Genomic DNA, 18606 nt, shown 5'->3' on the forward strand with positions numbered 1-18606 from the left:
TCACTGAAATAAACCTGGTTTAACTGGTAGTCTTGCTTTATGAAACATTGTTTCAGTTTGGATGAGATGACCTGTACCTGGCTACTCGGAGGGCAAAGAAAATCGTCGTAAAAATATATAAACCACAATGGAAGACTTTTACTGATTAATTTGACCTTTATTTTACCAGGAAATCCCATTGATCAAAAATAAGATAGGATAAGATGTTCCTTTATTGATACCCTGTAGTGGAAATTCTAATTGGCACCGCAGTACAGGGAAATTTAGTACAAAGAGTAAAGAACGAGAATAAAATACAATGAAATATAATAAAATAATAAATAATAAAACATAAACTACATGTATATATAAACGGTTATATGGTAAGCGTACGTGTAAGCGTATATCTGTGCATGTGCAGTGTTTCTGAAGTATTGTGCAATAAAAGAGTTGTTCTGGACAGGTGAAGAGTCTCCTTCATTGCAGGTGGGAGGTACAGGGTGCTGTGGTGTTGTGGAGTTAAGTGAGACCTGGCCATGGTAGCCAATCACATATTAAAATACAACACATACAACATAATATACAAAAATCCACCATGAAGCAGAACTATTCAAACACAATGGCCTTAAAAACAACCACAAGCCTGCCACCACATTCTTTATGATGGCCTTAAATTCATCAGTGGAATGTGTTTAATTTTGTATCTTTTTGCAAATAATTCCATGTGCAAGGTGCATAGCAAGAAAGAAAATGCAGTCTGTCACAGCTGTCAAAACGCCGGGTACGTTCAAAGCAACCACTTTGAGGAAAGTAGCTCACAACTATCAGAGACAGAGGAGTGCTGTTGCCTGTGAGTGGTCAACGATGTCATCAAATCATAAAGAATGCAATAATGCACACTGAATCAAGAGGCAGCATGCATATAGAATATGTCACTGGGAGCAATCACAGACTAAAAAGTCCACAAGTGTTTTCTTTGCATAGAAAGTGAAGCAAGATTAGCCATGGTGCACTTCTAAAGAGACAGGATGCTGTCTCTGTTTGTTTGGCTCAACCCTGCAGAACTGTGTCACAGCCGCATTCAGACTGTGTACTGTCACTCCAAAAAACCATACACTCCTAAGCAACAGCATAAACAAACACAACAGGGTTGACCAATAAAATCCCACTGTACAAAGACAAATGAAAGTACATCCTTCTGTTAATGCTTTGCATATTATGTTTCCATAATACGGGGGCCCTGAGGTGCAAAACACAACAACATTGGACAAAAGCACAACAACAAAACAGAGCACACAACAAAATTTCAATTCAGATTTTATTCAAGATGCTCAGTGATACTGTATGACAGTAAACTCCCACTGATGCACTGACCGGCCATGGATATATGTTGGGATGCTACTGGGACTATTTCCCCCGGGATAAATAAATAAAGTATCTATCTATCTATCTATCTATCTATCTATCTATACCTTTGCCTTTGTTGTGGCAGGTCACTGTTACTTCCTGTTTTCTGTCGTTGCGCAAACGTTAAACTGAGCTTGAAAGGATGGAAGAAAAGACTGAAATCATATGGGGATATTTCAACGGGGCACATTTATAAGATGTCCTTTTTGATATGATTTCAACAAATCATGATATCAAAATGCCTCTTCAAACCCTGAAAACACACTTGAAAGAAGGACTGACCAGATGGAGCAGCATTCTTCATCACGTGACATCAGAGGAGCCATCTTATCCTATCCTTATTCCTACAGCAGAGTTGTTTCACCTGCAGGGATTTAATGGTAGAGCCTGAGGAAGGGTAGATCTGAGACTGAGAACTACTTCCAATTGGTTCATTGTAGGTCAATCCATGAGAGGGGTTTATCCATTTGGTTCCATGGTAGTAGTTGTAGAATTTGGGTACTTCAAGTCCTCATTGACATTTGTGCTTTTTGAGTTCTCAGCTTCATTCTTGGTTTATTGTAGGCAGAGGTGGCAAAGGTACACACATGTTTTACTTGTATGTACAGATGTACACTTACTTGTGTAAAAAAGCACTCTGGTAAAAGTAGAAGTACTGCTTCAACTTCTTTACTCAAAGTACCCAAAGTATGGAAAAGTACTCTGTTGGTTTCACTGAAACCTGCTCTCACCAACCCTTTGCTGCATTATGGGCATATTTGACCTCTTTGAGCCAAACTAAATAATTGTTTTTAAATTGAATTGTTTTTATTTTTTATTTTAATTGTATATGAAGGAGTAGTTTAAATTGATATGAAACAAGTAGAAAAAAAAAAGAAAAAAGAATCCTATTTTTTATTAGATCATGTCGGGCCAGAGAGGGAGATGGAGGAAAGGGCCCCTGGCTGGCCGTTGGAGGTCCCTGTTCTTTCTCTATTTCAGGGTTAGTCAACTTAGAGTTCAGTTGGTTAAATAAACTAGTTGAACAAACTGGCCCCTGGTTTATTGTGTTGTTTTTTAAATGGTGATTTCATCTGTTCATTGTGCTTTCTAACACCTAAAATGGTGTGTTTTTTGTAATGTTGTTTTGCACCTCAGGGCTACCTTGCCATGAACTTTATAGATTACTAATAGAGTCATTCTAGGTCGCCAACACCTTTGGGACTTGCTGAAGTAAATTGTAAATGGACATTTAGGAGGCTCTATTGTCAGAAATAGAATATTCATAGGTATGTTTTCATTGGTGTATCATTTCATTACCTTAGAATGAGCCGTTTTTAGTTCTGTTTTTTTTATCTCTGTCCTCTTCCACGGAGTCCGCTATGTTGACCCGCCATCTTTCTACAGTAGCCCAGAACGGACAAACACTGGCTCTAAATAGGGGCATTTTCACGCATTTCATGGCCACCGTAGTTCTCGTTTGCACAGGGAGGTTGCTTCTTATATATCATCTCATCTAGTCACTGTAGTTGGTTACTTTAGTGGTGGTGCATTAGCATGTTTCTTCTCCTTGGTAAGAACAGAATTCATTCCAACAGACAGCATCACACTGACATCTAGTGGAATAAAGCCAGTGTGAATCTGTGCTGTGTTGTCAGAATGATTTTGCATACGGCAAATTCAAAAAGGCACTGCAAATCCATAAAAACATTGTTTAATTAAGAGACTTCGGAACCTGCCTTTAATGGAAAATATGTAGCAGCATTTTATTTTAAAAAGTCAAATAGAAATCTTACATTTCGGTGGTGTGGGGGGGATGCAGGTTGGGATTAAAATAAAAGTTAAATACAATCAATATCTTAGCTTCTGAAGCCCAGCTGGTTCACTTGTCCATCTAGGTAGCCAAGCTACTGGTCCCTTGGCAAAACATGGCCATGTTTTGTCCAATAAAATGGCATGAGTAGAACCAAAAACAAGAGTAACACACTATTTCATACACACACACACACACACACACACACACACACACACACACACACACACAAACATACATACTTCCCCCTCCATCATGCAAAGCCCACTTTTATAGCAGCACATAGAGCCAAATATGACCCTAGGAATAGTTTTTGGGCAAATGAGGCCACTAATAGATTAAAAACAGCAATCACCAAACACACACACACACACAAAATTAAGTAGAGACTCCATAAAATGTCCATTCAATTTGGCCACTGCATAGAAAACAAAAAAAAAAGGCAACCACCAAATGTAGGTGTGGTTGGTAATTAATGCAAGCATTCGGGTGCAATGCTGTTCAAAAATAAAAATCTCCTCTCGAGTCGTCCCATCCTGACAGTCCTGTGTATTTCGTCCAAACCGGAGGGTTAAATAGGTAAGATTCCTGTGGGGAGAGAGACCATCCAAACGGCGTTTCCCCAAATTAGCCAAAGGAAGTGTGCACGCACACGTACGCGCACACACACACACACACACACACACACACACACCCACTACAGAGACATTTAAAAAGCACCTGGATCCAAGTAATCAGCCTGACTTTGAAAGGAGAAAATACTATTTCCATCAACGTTTCTCCACTGAAAATCCATCATACGTGTGTGAACTGGTACTGCAGAGTCGCTGTTCAGAGGCAACACATCCGGGTAGCTTTACCTCCACTTACAGTTATAATATAAAAAATCTAATTAGGATTTGTTGTCGTCTTGTCATTTTCAGTGTTCCCTTCGCTACTTTGGAAGGTGCCGTTCTGGGGATGGAGTACGCATCCTCGGTTTGATTTTCAGCACTGTGGCGTCCACTCGGACCAACTCTTCAGTTTTCTCACTGCTCAGGGGCGGAGTCAGGACGCCTGAAGGGACAGGACAGTTGCTGCGACACTCCAACTCCACATCCTGGTAAGAGTAGGCCTTGTCCTGTAAACAGCAGACATACAGATTAACTGTGCTGTCACTACAAGGGCAGTAGAAGGGGTTTCTCTGCACTTTCCTAAATATCTGAGTTTGAGACAGGCTCATCAGTGCTCAATCAGGTCCATTATGCACATTATACAAGCATACTGTGGAAATTTGAAACCTCCAACATTTAGATATTTTCTATAAAAAAATATTTTTACATGTCCTGTGTTCTTAGGGAATTTTTGTCATGTAAAAGTCTATTACAATACTTTAACTTACCAGCCATGTAATGTAGGAGGCATGGGTCTGGATGTTGTGCATGTCATCTGCAGGGATTCCAGTGAATGTTTTCATGGGAGATCCCCCAACCTCCCGCAGCGCCATGGCAAACGGCTCCATCCACCTCACGCACAACTCTACCTCCACCCACTTCAGAGCTGCACAGGCAGAAGGATGAACAGAAGTCATGACAACGCAACCAGGGTAACGCCAGCAGGAAAAAGTTTACTTGGATGTTGTAACTTTTGCTCAAGAACTCTCAAATGAAGAGAAGTTGTTTTTACCTGACACTTTTTCCACCACTTGTAGAGAGGAGAAGTGAAACAGGGCTGAAGCAGCGAGGATGCCATTGGAGAACTCGAGGCAACGCACATCTAGCATACACAGGTCCAACAACTAGAAAAGGGAAACAAAATACAAACAACTGTTTTTAAACATCAGAGGATACCTCCAGACTAGTACCACAAAATGGAGGTTCTTGCAAAAAATGCAAGTCTCGACCGAATAATCAGTGGTCTTTGTATACATACTGCTTCTCACAGGTCGTATGGGGGGGGGGGACTTTAAACACAGCATCCTCTCGGAAAATGGAGAACTGTTCCCTCTCTTACTGTGCTCTACGCTCGACTGTTACAGTGCATAAACCACTGTGTGCGCTTTTCATATCAGCAGGCTTTATGTTTTTTTCTCCCCAGTGTCATTCCCTCTTAGTGAGTAACAGGTGTTGTAGTATTTCTGTGCCACTTTGTGGGTACCAGGCGAGGTGCCCTTGTCCCACTGACAATAACCTTAAGAGGGCAAAGCCTACATGAATTACAATCTGGAGTAACAGCAGTAGTAGACATCCATATAGTGTGTATAGTATGGCCTCCTATTTCTGTCATTGCTCAGTACCAAACTGATTTATCAAATTATTAGCTAGGAATTCCAAAAACCCCCCCCCCAAAAAAAACAAACATACCTCTGCAATCTGTGTGAAGGTATCCTGGGGGTATTTGGGCAGGAGCAGCTCATCTGTCTCTTTCAGGTAGGCCACCTGCATGTAAACATTGAGCCAGGAGATGGGAGTCTGTGGGCTGAGACTCCACTTCAGCTCCTGTGTTAGAAAGACAAAGAGCAGATCGGCTGTTAATGTCAGAGACGGAAAACCATCACAACTTGGAACTTTAATAAATTCAAGATTTTACATGATTCCAGGGATGTGACAACTAAACCTTTTGGCGCAGACTTGCTCGAAAATGACGTGATGAAAGACAATGAAGAGAACGCCATTCGTGATTTATGTTATGTTTATTAAAGGGACAATAATTCCAAGTTCTAGCAAAGCTACGTCAGTTGGGGTAGATTGGATATGTGATACTTGTAGACCAGTACATACTGATGTGTCATTGCTCATAGTGTGAATGTTCTTTACCTTCATAATAATGATTTCCATACTGAGAATCTCATCTTCGGTGCAGGCTTCGTCTGTAACATAGGCAAACTGGTGGACTTTGGGAGGATACATCTCCTGGGAGAAGCAAACAGGTGGGACGAGCGTTATAACAACCAATCACACAGACAGACCAATATTGGAGGTACAATCTCAGATGGACCACAGCCTGTTTAAAAACCAGGGATCAGTCCAATCCTTCTCACCTCTACTTTGGCAGCGATGAAGAGACAGGTAATGCCTATGAGCTGCAGAGTTGATTTGAAGACGTTTCTCTGAGTGGACATGAAGCGATCAAAGTAGTCCTGAGCGAGGTGGTATGTCTCCCTGTGCAGTTTGTACACCTCACTCACCTAAAACAGGAACACAAAGAGAACATGCAGTGCACCGACTTCAAACCATATCCACTAGCAGGTCTGCTTATGTGAGTAACTACGGACACTAAATGGTATCAAGAAGTCCTCAATGATGGAACATGTATTCATCCGCAGACGTTTGCCTAAGGGCAAAGCTGTATTGCTATGCTAACAAAGTCATTTTGTGTCTTTGCTGATTAGTGTTATTACCATTTTATTTCAAATATTAAAATAACTGAATGAGTCTGGTTTCTCAGTACATTTCCACACACTGTTTCACAAACAGATGCAACCAAGAGCAAAGATTCAGAAGTGGTTGAAGGCACAGGAAACTGAACTTGTGGTGGGTTGGGTGTTAATTGTGTATGATGCCTTGCCATCAAGCTCTTTGAAATGTCACAAACTGCTGTAAATTGCTTCAATATTTTATTTCCTAGTTCAGATGCTGGGTTTTAAACCCATTTGGGTTGTTTGGTCACGAGGAAAATCGGTTCCAGATATGGAACCTTAAATGTGTGATGTGTGACAGTCAGACGTATTAAGTTGACAGGAGGTCATTTCTGTGAAATGTCGGGACAGTGCAGGACTATTACAGGAAAACATTTGAGGCAAAAAATTATATATAATTTCAAACATCGCCTGATACAGAACAAACTGAGCTGTAAACTGTTTGTGTAGCTCAAACGGATGAGGTTTTTTAATTATTTTTTTTTACTACTACTACTACTACTACTACTACTACTACTACTACTACACCCATGCCAAGGACTTCACCGGGATTGGGATCCTGTGGGTCCTGTTTATTGATATTTGAGTTATTGATAGTCCGTCAATGTTCTTCTTTAAAGTCTAACATATCCAACCTACTACATTAAATAGACAAAACTAACTATCTCATTGTTGAAATTTACAACATTACTGTACTCTTCCAGAAAGAATGACATTACCAAATCTGATCTAAAGATGTTTTGCCACACAATACTGTTAAATATCACTTTACAGTTTTTAACCACACGACAGTTACGCATAATTACCCACAAAACACATCTGAAGACAAAAGCAGGAAGAGAGAACTTAGCATTGTTCTAAGGGAGCCCAACGTGGGAGTCGCAAGGCTGTTTTGATTTTTAGGGGTGTAGGAAAACTTTACAAACATATACAGTAGGCCTATATCTCAGAATTTCAGCATTTATGTGGAGAAAAGGTTTAAATTATTATTATAAATCCTAAACATATTAAAAACTAATTTCTAATCTATCATGTAAATCATTCAAATTGCTTTTTCCCCCACCAACTTCCTGCAGTTATTGTGGTCTCTGTTTAGGTTCATTGTACAGTTTATCAGTTGTTCTGTATGTGTTGAATAGAATATGAAACATCTATATGGGTCACTTAGTCAGGACTCATCAGTTTACTCAATGACCACTGATCTACGGTGTAGTTTCCACTAGCACCAGTTCTACAGTCATGAAACTAAATACTACGTTCTGTAAGGTTCAAGGATTTTGCGTTCCTGTGCTGTCTACAGCTGCTCTTATCAGAAAGCATAAGAGCCAATTTAAGTCATACTGTGCAGGCCAGTAGATGGTTATAAATGCAGCCCCCCCCCCAAACACACCTGAAATGATCAAAATGAAAGTCATTACATACTTTGGTGTTGACAAAAGGGGTGTCACACTGATCACCTAGACATGCTACCGACCTCCATGAGCCAGTCCAGGAGAATTGCCCTCATCTTGGGCTGCAGATGAGGATGCTTCTCCATCATGTGAACATCCCTGGTATAGGTCTTGTCCTTCTCCAGCATGTTGTTCCACACCACATCCTTACTGGCCCAGCTGGTAACAACACAGGAAGGACACAATGGTAACTCTTGTGCAACACATTTTGCACGTGTAACAGATGTATTTAAAGTGACCACATAAACCACAAGAACAGAAAATACTGAGTGAACACTTCAAGTGCTCAAGTTCCTACAGGGCTTGACAGGGCTGTATTTTAGCTGCAGTTAGGGAGGTAGTGATTGAAGGTGAAGGAGAAAAATTATGAGCGGCAACCGCAGACAAAGGAACGCTAAAAGAAGCCTGAGCTTTACTTATATATGTCTTTAATGTGAAACACACCAGTATGTGCTAGGATATCATAGAGCACCTGAGATAATCCACAGTACTCACCACAGCGCAGGAAGCGGGGCACAGTGTACAGGGGTTGAATATATGTTGTTTACGTTGTAGTTGGGAATGCATGCATTTATCTGGACAACTGTTTGGTCCACTTCCTGATCAGGTGTGGGGATCCACCTGTGTGGACTTGGGTAATCAGGATCAGGACTCCAGCCCGGCTTCACAGGAGAGGGGGAGAACAGACAGGTGACATTAGAAAAATGCGAGGGTAAGATCACAGAAAGAAACATGTTGTGATATGCCTGACTCCATACATGAAAACCTGAAAGGGGAGTTAGCGCAACTCCCTAACTAATGTCAAGTACTAGTTAAGGCAGAATTAACAACAGATCAACCAATGTGTGCTTATGGAATGAGCCAACAAGCTTGCGTAACATTTGATACAGTACAGACCAAGGGGTGAGAATCCGTGAGCAGGCCATGGATACATGAACAGAACTGAGATGTGGGTTAAGACTAGAGTGAGGCATATTTTTTGCCACCAAGTGCTCACCTCACACTCACGCTGCTTCTTCTTTGTCATCTCTGCTACCTCCTCATCATCCAGATCTGGTAAATACTGAGGAGCACAGAAGGATTCAGTTGTAGTACCGTTTGTCCCACAGGATGGTTACTGATAATCACATTTGAAGTAACATGTTCTCAATTACGAGCCCACCTCAAAAGCAGGAAGAGAGCCTAGCATTGGCACCAAAAACGAGGCTAGTCTGTATGTGATTCAGTTCACAAAGAGCACAGAGCTGATCAGATCAATTTCCAGCGCACATGAGTTTGTAAAAAGGTAGAAACTGAATCATGTCCGATAGGTGTTTTGCTTTGTAAACGATTTGTAAAAACAAATAAAATAAATGCAGCAATGGTCAATATGAGCTGTATTGACTTGCCAATAATGATGAATATGACAGAGTGGTGTAGAGGTACCTGAAGAAGTGGGTATTATCTAAATTTATGCCCTCATTTTTATTTTTTGCCCGTCCTGAAAAGGATAAATTTCCTACTCTCACACCCGAAAATAGACCAGCAGTATTTACACATTGTCGTTTAACTTCTGTTGCCTGACTTTAGGGAGTAAAGAGCTTTAAGAAATTAACACTGGCTACAGAAGAATCGATCCTGGCCCACTGACAGGTGAGCCAACTAAATAGATATGCATTTTGAGTCCTTATTTCTTACTCCGGGGATCTTAAACTGCTGTTTGAGGGGCCAAAAAAAGTCAGCTCGCAGAACCCTATTGAGTGACACAGCAGCAGAGGGTATTTAGAAGTAGATATACCCAATGCAGGCTGAAAAATAAGTGGTTGGGTATGCCCTGCTTTACCCCACTGATGTGACACCAGTTTTACATTTCCACTAGAGCTGAAAATGGGGCCACTTCTCGGCTAGTCTGCAAGCCTTTCAGACTACTTACAATGGCAACATCTGCCTTCCTCTTTCTCGGTCGTACTGTACTTTCCTTGGGCGCCTCGGGAGCAACAGACTTCGGTTCTGTGTCTTCCCTAAAGCAACAACACAGAACAAACAAGTAGCTGTAAGTCTCGGGGTTAGCACAAAACATTTCAAAAAGCTTGAAAATACGTGTTAATGTGGTCAAATTAAGGTCATATAGCAACAAGCTAGCTACCCGGATGGCTAAAGCTCCCATCAACTTTCCCTTCTGTCGTCACACACTTTGATTGCCGCGCTTAAACGAGCAATGGATGAAATAAACATGGAACTCACCGTTCTCCCCGCATTATACTCAGAGGGATGTGTGTCAGTTTTGGAGTAAACCTGTGAATGAGAAGTGTTTTTTTAGTTATTTTCTGGGGTTTAAGGAAACACATTCATTCACTCCCAACCCCCACTCTCAACTCCCTCCTTCTGACAAAGCCCAACTCAGGCGACGCGGGGAAATGCGAACTGTACGCGATGCTAAAAGTCGCCAGAAAAGTAGCACCTATTGCACGTACATTCATGAAATTAGTCTGAGACAAACATCAGACGCTGTGCTGGCTTCTTAGCGTTGTTATTTCGCGTATTTTTAGGGGGAACCTGGTTATTTCCCCCCAACTAACTTTGGACAGCTGGCTTGCCACATAATGGCCGAACGACAGGCAGAAATGGGACACCAACAATGAACAGTAACAGCAACAAACACCCAACTAACACGGCGACATTTAAGTATGAGCATCCATAGGAAAACCTTTAGGTGAATCAATTAACCGCGGTTCAACTTGGTCTGCTTCAGCCAGCGTTTAACTCAGCTTAAAGTTGCAGCTGAAGCTTAGCTTAACTAACTCGAGTTTCTTTCCATCCACTCACCTCAAGATTCTGCCCTTGAAGTTCACTCTTTATCCACTTTTTGAAAAAGAAGTGAGTATTGTGTAAGTTGACCGCCTGTTTTTCCGACTCGGGGGTGCTGTGAGTGAGTGAGTGTGTGTCCAGGCCAGGAGCAGCTTGTCCTCTGAGCAGGCGCCTTGCAGAGAACAGATGACTTGAAGCATCAACGTCAGGGAGGAGTAGCTTTAACTTGGCGCTAAACCCCCAACTCCGCCGCCTCTTTATCAACTATATTCAGCCCCATTCACCACAGTTTCACACCCGTAGCGTGTGTACAGCACACTTGTTTGATACAGTCGGTCTATATTGTGCTAAAGAAAAGGAAAAATACTTTTTATAAACTGAAGGCGTGACTGCTGTTGGTGACAGCTGCGGGGGCGGAGTTTCCAACGAGGAAGTGTTCGCTTACCGCGTGGCTAGTCTGTCAGATGTAAACAAAGCCGCGGTCCTTTGGATTCAGCCTCAAATATAACATAACACGGCCAAATTATGGTGAAGTAACTGAGCCTTTTCGTTCTGTGAACTCCACGTAAGGTTGTCACTCACTGTCACCCTGGGCGCATCTATTATTTAGCAAAAAAATAACTATGTTAGCCTGCGGATGCTTCTGTCGGCGCCCATTTCCCGCATGGGTTGCCATATATCCTCCTATTTCAACCACGCGATCTTCTACAAACTAACCTGCTGCACTGCTAAATGCGTTTTCATCCAGGTTCTGCTGTAAATTAAGATAAACAATCGTTTTATATACTACCGGCTTGATATAGATTTTGAGGATGGTCTACTGTTTATAATCTTATTCGATTAAACTAATTTGACCTTTGGCCAGTCACGTGATCTGCATGCATAGAAAGACTGAAAAACAAGATTTTTTTTCTTTCAGCTCCCTGGATTCTTTACAAAAACGGCAACATGAAGTTTTTGGACCTTTTTGGGCGCCTGAAATCTGTGGTTATTGGAATGATTCACGTTAAAGCCTTACCAGGTAAACTGCACTGACCTCTGCCTCAATGTTCTAATGTAAAGCTGTCAGTGGTGGATGAAGACATTCAGTTTCTTTACTTTAGTAAAAGTAGCAATACCACACTGTAAGAATACTCCATTACAACTGTCCTGCATTGAAAATGTTGAAAAAGTTCTCAATGCAGAAAAATGGCCCCAGTGAATGTTATACTGTTATATATTACATTATTAGATTGCCCATGTATTAATGTGTAAGTAGCATATATCTGTTACAGTTGGTGTAAGTGAAGCTAATTTAAACTACTTTACTGTTGGGTAGTTAGGAGTTAGGGGACCCCCACCCTTGCAGGTGTCCCCAGAAAAATGGGGCATCATTTATTAAACTACTATTTCATTGACTAGAAGTTAGCTCAACGAGATAATCTAAAAGAATGACTATTCTGTTCATACAGCGGGTTTCACACTTTTCACTGTTAATCTGCCAACCTACTGTATAGACAGTTATATTATCAGACGGTGGAGACTACATCTTATCACATATAGGTCTGCAGCCTGTGTTTAATTTGGGGGTCCTTGCCACCAAAGAGGTTGAGAACCACTGGTTTAACAATGTATCATATTTTATTAAGATGATCATATTTGTTAAGTTACTAACCAGTAACTATAACTAATGCTAGCTGAGTAAAATTTACAATATTCTCTCTGAACTGTGGAGTAGAAGTGGAAAGTGGAATGAAATGGAAATACTCAAGTCAACTACTTCAGTATAGTATTTGAGTAAATGTACCTAGTTGCATTGCAGGACTGCAGATCTGGGAGCATTTGTGATATCTCGTGCTGTATCTAAGCAAGTTTGTCGTCTATCTCAGGCACCCCCCTGGGTTGTATGAAGATGTCCCAGATCACTGAAGAAGCATGCAGGGAGGCAGCAATCTACCGTGATGCAGGGGTTGTGAGTTATTGCACATTGTGTGCAAATTCCTTACACATTTGAAGTCTTTCCAGGTCTGCCAGTAACCACCGCTTGTATACCCCTCTTTCAGGATGGTGTAATCATTGAGAACATGCACGACATCCCTTACTCCTTCTCCGTGGGCCCTGAGGTGTGCACCTGTATGACTGCAGTGTGCACTGCTGTGAGAAGCATCTGTCCATCGCTGCCACTCGGAGTGCAAATACTTTCCTCTGCCAACCAGGAGGCGCTGGCTGTGGCTCTGGCTTCAGGTTCAGTCTTTGCGTTGGTTAAATGATCATTGTGCTGGATATGAGGCTGTAATCATCTTCAGCCAAAGCTTTCAGGACAGAACAGAACAGAACAGAGGTCTTTAGTCATGTGTTATCATGGGCCAAAGTTGAAACAGATTTTCCTAGCAAACAGATTGAAGTTGTGTTAATCAGTGAAATAAGCTGCTGTGTGTTTGATATTCACCATTAAACTGTGAATGGAGGTCAGCTAATTGTGGTTCAGACTTAGCCACAACTTTGACACAGTCACTGTTACTGTATGGTCGCAGGTCTGGATTTCATCAGAGCTGAGGGTTTTGTCTTCTCTCACGTGGCTGATGAGGGTTTCCTGAATGCCTGTGCCGGGGGCTTGTTGAGATATCGCAAGCAGATTGGAGCTGAGCATGTGCAGATCTTCACCGACATCAAAAAGAAGCACAGGTCAGATCACCATATGTACAGTTTAAGTAGTAAGTAAAACCTGTTGAGTCACTGATAGGCAAAAAAAAACTTGAAAGCATATTTGACAATTTATATCTCTGAATACAACTGTAGTGAACAAAGATTCATAGAGATTTAAGGTCTTTTAGTTTGTCAATAGCCTCAAAGTTAATTTGTTGGACCCAACTGCCAATTGGGTTTTGGTGAATTTAAATCTGTAGTTTTAAAAAAAAGAAATATTTATCAAACTGCTGAAAGTGACATTTTGCTGCTTCACCAAAAACACTTTTGTTACACACTCTTTTTGCAGTTCTCAGGGGTGGAAATGATTTCCTTTTTCATGCAGCAAACTGTTTCAATCTGTTTTGGAAATGCTACTGCACTGTGTCCTATAAATGCAGACTAACATTGTGAGCAAGTGCTGTCCTGTATTGTCAAGAAAAACTTTCTTAAAAAGAGTGGGAACCCTGTTTTGGTTTTCAGTCACTTTCTTCATTGTCTGCACTTGTCAGAGGTAGTAAATGCCCTTAATATACTTATTATACTGTGTGTTTCCTCTGAAGTGCAGCTGAATTGTCTCCCTGCTTCACTTTGGTTTTCTCTTTGTTTTTGTGTCAGTCAATTTCTTGCCTAATTTTCCCTCTCTTCATTTCTTTATGTATTTTACAAATACTGTTAGTGATTTCACATGTGATTCACTTATGGAAATAATAAGGATTTTACGCAAATTAACTTAAAGGACCAGTGTGTAGGATTTTTCCTCTGTAGATAAAAACAGCTCATTCTGAGGTAACAAAAACACAACAATTCTTGTATTCAGGTGATTATACACTAATGAAAACATACCTATGAATATTATATTCCATTTCTGACAATAGAGCCTCCTAAATGTTACACACTGGACCTTTAATAAAATATAAAGTCATATAGGCATGTGCAGAATAACATTACATTATCACTCATTAGAATGTAAGGATGTTTTGTAAAAGAAAAAAGAACAGTGCGGCAGATGTGGGTTAAATCCTCGTCTCTGGCTATTCTCTCTTAGCATAGAGCTGCTCATAAAGGTTAGTCGTACACTTTGATGTAAGTAAGAGAGAGCTTGATGAATAGCTTCTTTTTAGTGGAAACGTCGGCTCTTGTTGGCTCTAGTAAGTCATCAGTGAACTCCCACTTTGTATTTTGTAAGTTTGACACCCCAGCTGTTGTTCTTAGTTCCAGTTTTCAGTCAATTTTACAATGCATTTTAATTTGATTTAATTTAACCCTTTCAGCCCACTGTCTAGAGTTAGTCTCAGTTTTACTCTGTGCGCGCACACTGACTGTGTGTGTTTTCCCAGCTCCCATGCCCTGACATCAGACGTGAGCATTGAAGAGACGGCCCGTGCCGCCGAGTTCTTCCTCTCCGACGGACTCGTCATCACAGGAACGGCCACTGGGGTGCAGGCTGACCCGTGGGAGCTCAGAGGTACTGCCACAAAAACTCCATACAACCAGGAGCCATATGGTGCTGCAACAAATGCAAATTGAAACTTTGGCATAATTTTGGAAAGCAAAATAGGGCTGCAATAGCTATTTTTAAAATTGAGTTGTGTTATTTTTAATTAATCATCAATCTATAAAATGTTGAAGCTCCCGTCCAGTCAGAATTCAGTGTTTCTTCTTGTTCTTACAGTGTGCTGTTTGAATGCTGTCTGTGCAGAGTTTGGCACTGGAAGGATGTTTTCACATTCATCTGCTGAAAGTAGAAAGTTTCTCTGTGATCATTGAAAATCAGATTTTTAAGGGGCGGGACCTACCAGCATGATTTGTGACATCACTACAAATAGTTAGGGAGTCAGTCCTGGTCCAGTGTGCAACTTGTAAACTGTGATGTAGAAACTTGAAGCCACCAGTGCACATCCACTGAGAATGGACTTTACAGTGAAGTAGGAGACATCTTGTGTCCCGCAGGGAATTAAAATGTGCATATTCATATATTCTAAAACTATTAATGTAGTAGAAGGAGTAGATGTCTTTTTAAGGATTTTCATTTAGAAATAATACACACAAGACATAAGACACACATTATTGTTCAAAGCAGACTATACATGTCTTAATGGATGACTGAAAGGGATCTTTAAAAACCTAAAAGTAAATAAAACTAAGAAAATAAAGTAACATCCCAAATTTGAGAGCTACTGTACACTATGTAATTAATTTTAAGTCAGTGCCCTGTCTGTCCACTAGAGGACACCCTCACCTGTAGTGACACCCAATGAGAGTTCCTGACAGCACTGCTCAGTATCCTCTATTGGCCAGGACATTGTAGATTCAGACCAGTGATCAACAGTCACCCAATATGGAACCCATCTGAAGCGTGGCCACACTGTGGTTTAGTGTAGGAATGCTGGATATGCGCGCTCACTCTGTCCCTGTCTCTCTCTCACACACACACACCATATACAGTGTTAATGAACATTAGGTTACTCTGAACTCCACTGGGTGGGACAGTTTTGTTGAGTTTTAAAAGGGAGAAGCCTCAGTGCCTGACCAAGCGATTGCTGACTCACTGGTGGTGATCAGCGAGCTTATGCACTCTGAGCAAGATACACTTCATTCATTCTGTATCCCTCCTAGAAGTGAAGGGATGGACAGCCATTCTCATTATTTAACTATTCTACTAGAAACAAATACAAGCACACACAGTAAGAGTAACTGTGGTTGCTATTGGTGAAGTACCACTGAGTCCTGTTTTATTTGTTACAGCCCTTAATGACGGCTGGAAGTCCAGATGTGGAAAGAGGCAAAGTACTACATTTACCTAAATACTGTAATTAAAGATCCCCCCAGACATGTATTAACACATATATATACAAATAGCTTGGAACAGTATTGTGTGTCTGATGTGTTTTTCCACAAACAAAACTATAATTGCGAAATGAACACTTCCAGAATCTCAGAATACGCAAATTTTTCAAGATGTCTCCTACTTCCCTGTAAAGTCCGTAAAGTAAAAATTTCCGAGGAATCACTGCTTATTTGACAGCTATTCTTACTACATATATGATCATCTTAATAAATATAATGCAATCTATAAAGTAGTTCAAATAAGCTCCATCTCAACAGGCTGCAACATAAAATACTGCTTATATGTCACATGTATTGGTGATAATGATCCAGTGATATAACCTGTATCACCAACTTGTATAAGGAGTACCTGCACTTTTGATATGTAAAGGACCAGTTTGTAGGATTTAGCAGCATCTAGCAGTGTAGGTGTAGATCACAAATCTGTCACTTTACCCGGCTGTTCAAAGCCGGAGGGGGAAATTACCATGGCGAGAAATGCGAACATACCTATCGAGAGCCAGTGTTGGTTTGTGCCTTGCTATTTTAGAAACATGGATATATAGATCCTCCGTTTACATATTTGCTGAAACTTTCACTATATCCTGACAGTAGTACACGAGACAGATAATCTGTGAAACAATCAGGTTCCTCTGGCTCCTCCTAGAACTTCTAATGGCATTTGCAAGAATCCATCGGGCCTGAATGAAAACAACCAATCAGAGGTGAGAAAGATGGTTGATTGCTGAGTCTCATTGACAGGGCCTCAAATACAGACACTGTGGGACTCTGGGAATAGACTCAAGAATCAACTATCTTCAAGCCTCCAACCCAGAACACCGTTCTATCTTTCTTGGCTCTGATTGGTTGTTTTCGTCCATGAGGAGCGCTAGGAACAGAGGAACATGATTTTTTCACTGTCTCTTACTACTACTGTCAAAACACAGAGAAACTTTCATTAATAATGACAAAACGTTATTTTTATAAAAGTTACCTACTGCAGCTTTAAGCAGATTTAGCTAGTATTACCTCTGTACTTTTACTTGAATAAATTATTAAATGCAGGATGTGTACTTGTTGGATGGAGTAATTCTACCATCATTTGAATACTTTCCTCCATCAGTGGCTTATTCAGCAGCCAAGGGGGCAGGTTTGTATCTGCTGAGAGTCAGTGGGTCTGAAGTCTGAACTCTCCAGGGCTGCTATTTTAAGCAGAGTGTCTCCAACGCGACACACAAGACTGTAAACACTTGGGGCAAAACAGGCACACAGCCCTGGATTCTAGCACGCGAGTGAGCTGTCACACATGAGAGCAAACACACACAGAGATACATCTCTCCTCTTTTACCTCACACATGCACTCTTTAACAGACACTGGTCAGCCCGACAGAATGATACTAGAGCTCACATGCTGGTGTAGAGTGGCCAAAGTTCACCATGTGAATCATAACCTCTCTTGATTTAATCTTACAACAGACACTGTGGGTGACATTCATGAACGAACATTTAAAAAATCTGTCTTGTGGATTTGTGTGGATTTTTAAGACCTGGTTACTACTGTTGTGCTGTTTCTTTGCTTTTGCAGACGTTTCCCAGTCTGTGAAGATCCCAGTGCTCATAGGTTCTGGAGTGACCTATGACAACATTGAACGCTACATGGATGCAAATGGGATGATCATCGGTTCGCATTTCAAGGAGGGCGGCCACTGGGCCAATGCAGTCGACCCGGCGCAAGTGAAGAGGTTCATGGGAAAGAGACGTGACCTTCTAAAATGAGAAATAAAATGAGAGAATGATGTTTAAAGAGGCCATATAATGCTTTTGGAGGCTTTTCCCTTGTGTTATATAGATTTGTTGTGCACACAGTTACAGTATTCCATCACATTGTGAAAGGCACCACATATAGGCTAGGTCATTAGTTTTCAAGCAGAGCGGGTTGTAGGGGGTCCGCAGCATAAAGGGGAATAGAATATTGTAACTTTTATCGCATTTTGTGGAAGTTCGAACAAATAGGGATAGCCGTTGTTATTGATTGTAATTGATCCTAGTATGATTGAATATGAAGACTTTATAATCTTGAAACCTCAAAATAAAAAAAAATACTCTGAAGGGATCCCTTAAGTGTATAACATTTAGAGGATCTGAACATCTATATCTATAACATAGAATATTCATAGTTATGTTTTCATTAGTGTATAAACACCTGGAAATAAGAATTACCATAAGAGTTAGAATGAGCTGTTTTTAATTTACAGAAGTCACCTTCGATGGAGGCCGCCATGTTTCTACAGTAGCCCAGA

The 18606-nt window shown here is 40.9% G+C and overlaps 2 protein-coding genes across 4 annotated transcripts; one reads left to right on the plus strand and one right to left on the minus strand.

The window, feature by feature from the left end:
- Positions 1 to 3105: 3105 nt before the first annotated feature.
- On the minus strand, positions 3106 to 11110 carry ccne1 (cyclin E1). Its single transcript, XM_051379894.1, has 12 exons — positions 10832 to 11110; positions 10250 to 10300; positions 9939 to 10026; positions 9024 to 9089; positions 8522 to 8688; positions 8050 to 8185; positions 6198 to 6344; positions 5974 to 6069; positions 5521 to 5655; positions 4844 to 4955; positions 4560 to 4717; positions 3106 to 4298 (listed from the first exon to the last, which is right to left on the minus strand). The coding sequence occupies exons 2-12, from the start codon at positions 10261 to 10263 to the stop codon at positions 4113 to 4115; spliced, it is 1305 nt and encodes a 434-aa protein (XP_051235854.1). The 5' UTR covers positions 10264 to 10300; positions 10832 to 11110; the 3' UTR covers positions 3106 to 4112.
- A 116-nt stretch (positions 11111 to 11226) lies between these two features.
- Positions 11227 to 18125, plus strand: zgc:162297 (uncharacterized protein LOC555865 homolog). Of its 3 annotated transcripts, none has more exons than XM_051379896.1 (7): positions 11227 to 11383; positions 11733 to 11834; positions 12682 to 12764; positions 12856 to 13036; positions 13327 to 13477; positions 14818 to 14945; positions 17892 to 18125. In XM_051379896.1, exons 2-7 carry the CDS (start codon positions 11762 to 11764, stop codon positions 18080 to 18082), a joined length of 807 nt encoding a protein of 268 aa, XP_051235856.1. In that variant the 5' UTR covers positions 11227 to 11383; positions 11733 to 11761; the 3' UTR covers positions 18083 to 18125. The 3 variants fall into 3 exon arrangements, with proteins under 3 accessions (XP_051235856.1, XP_051235855.1, XP_051235858.1); XM_051379895.1 differs by having other exon boundaries at positions 11232 to 11378; XM_051379898.1 differs by having other exon boundaries at positions 11264 to 11341.
- Positions 18126 to 18606: the final 481 nt, after the last annotated feature.

Source organism: Dicentrarchus labrax, unplaced genomic scaffold, assembly GCF_905237075.1.
Source record: "Dicentrarchus labrax unplaced genomic scaffold, dlabrax2021, whole genome shotgun sequence".
NCBI classification, from domain to species: domain Eukaryota; kingdom Metazoa; phylum Chordata; class Actinopteri; family Moronidae; genus Dicentrarchus; species Dicentrarchus labrax.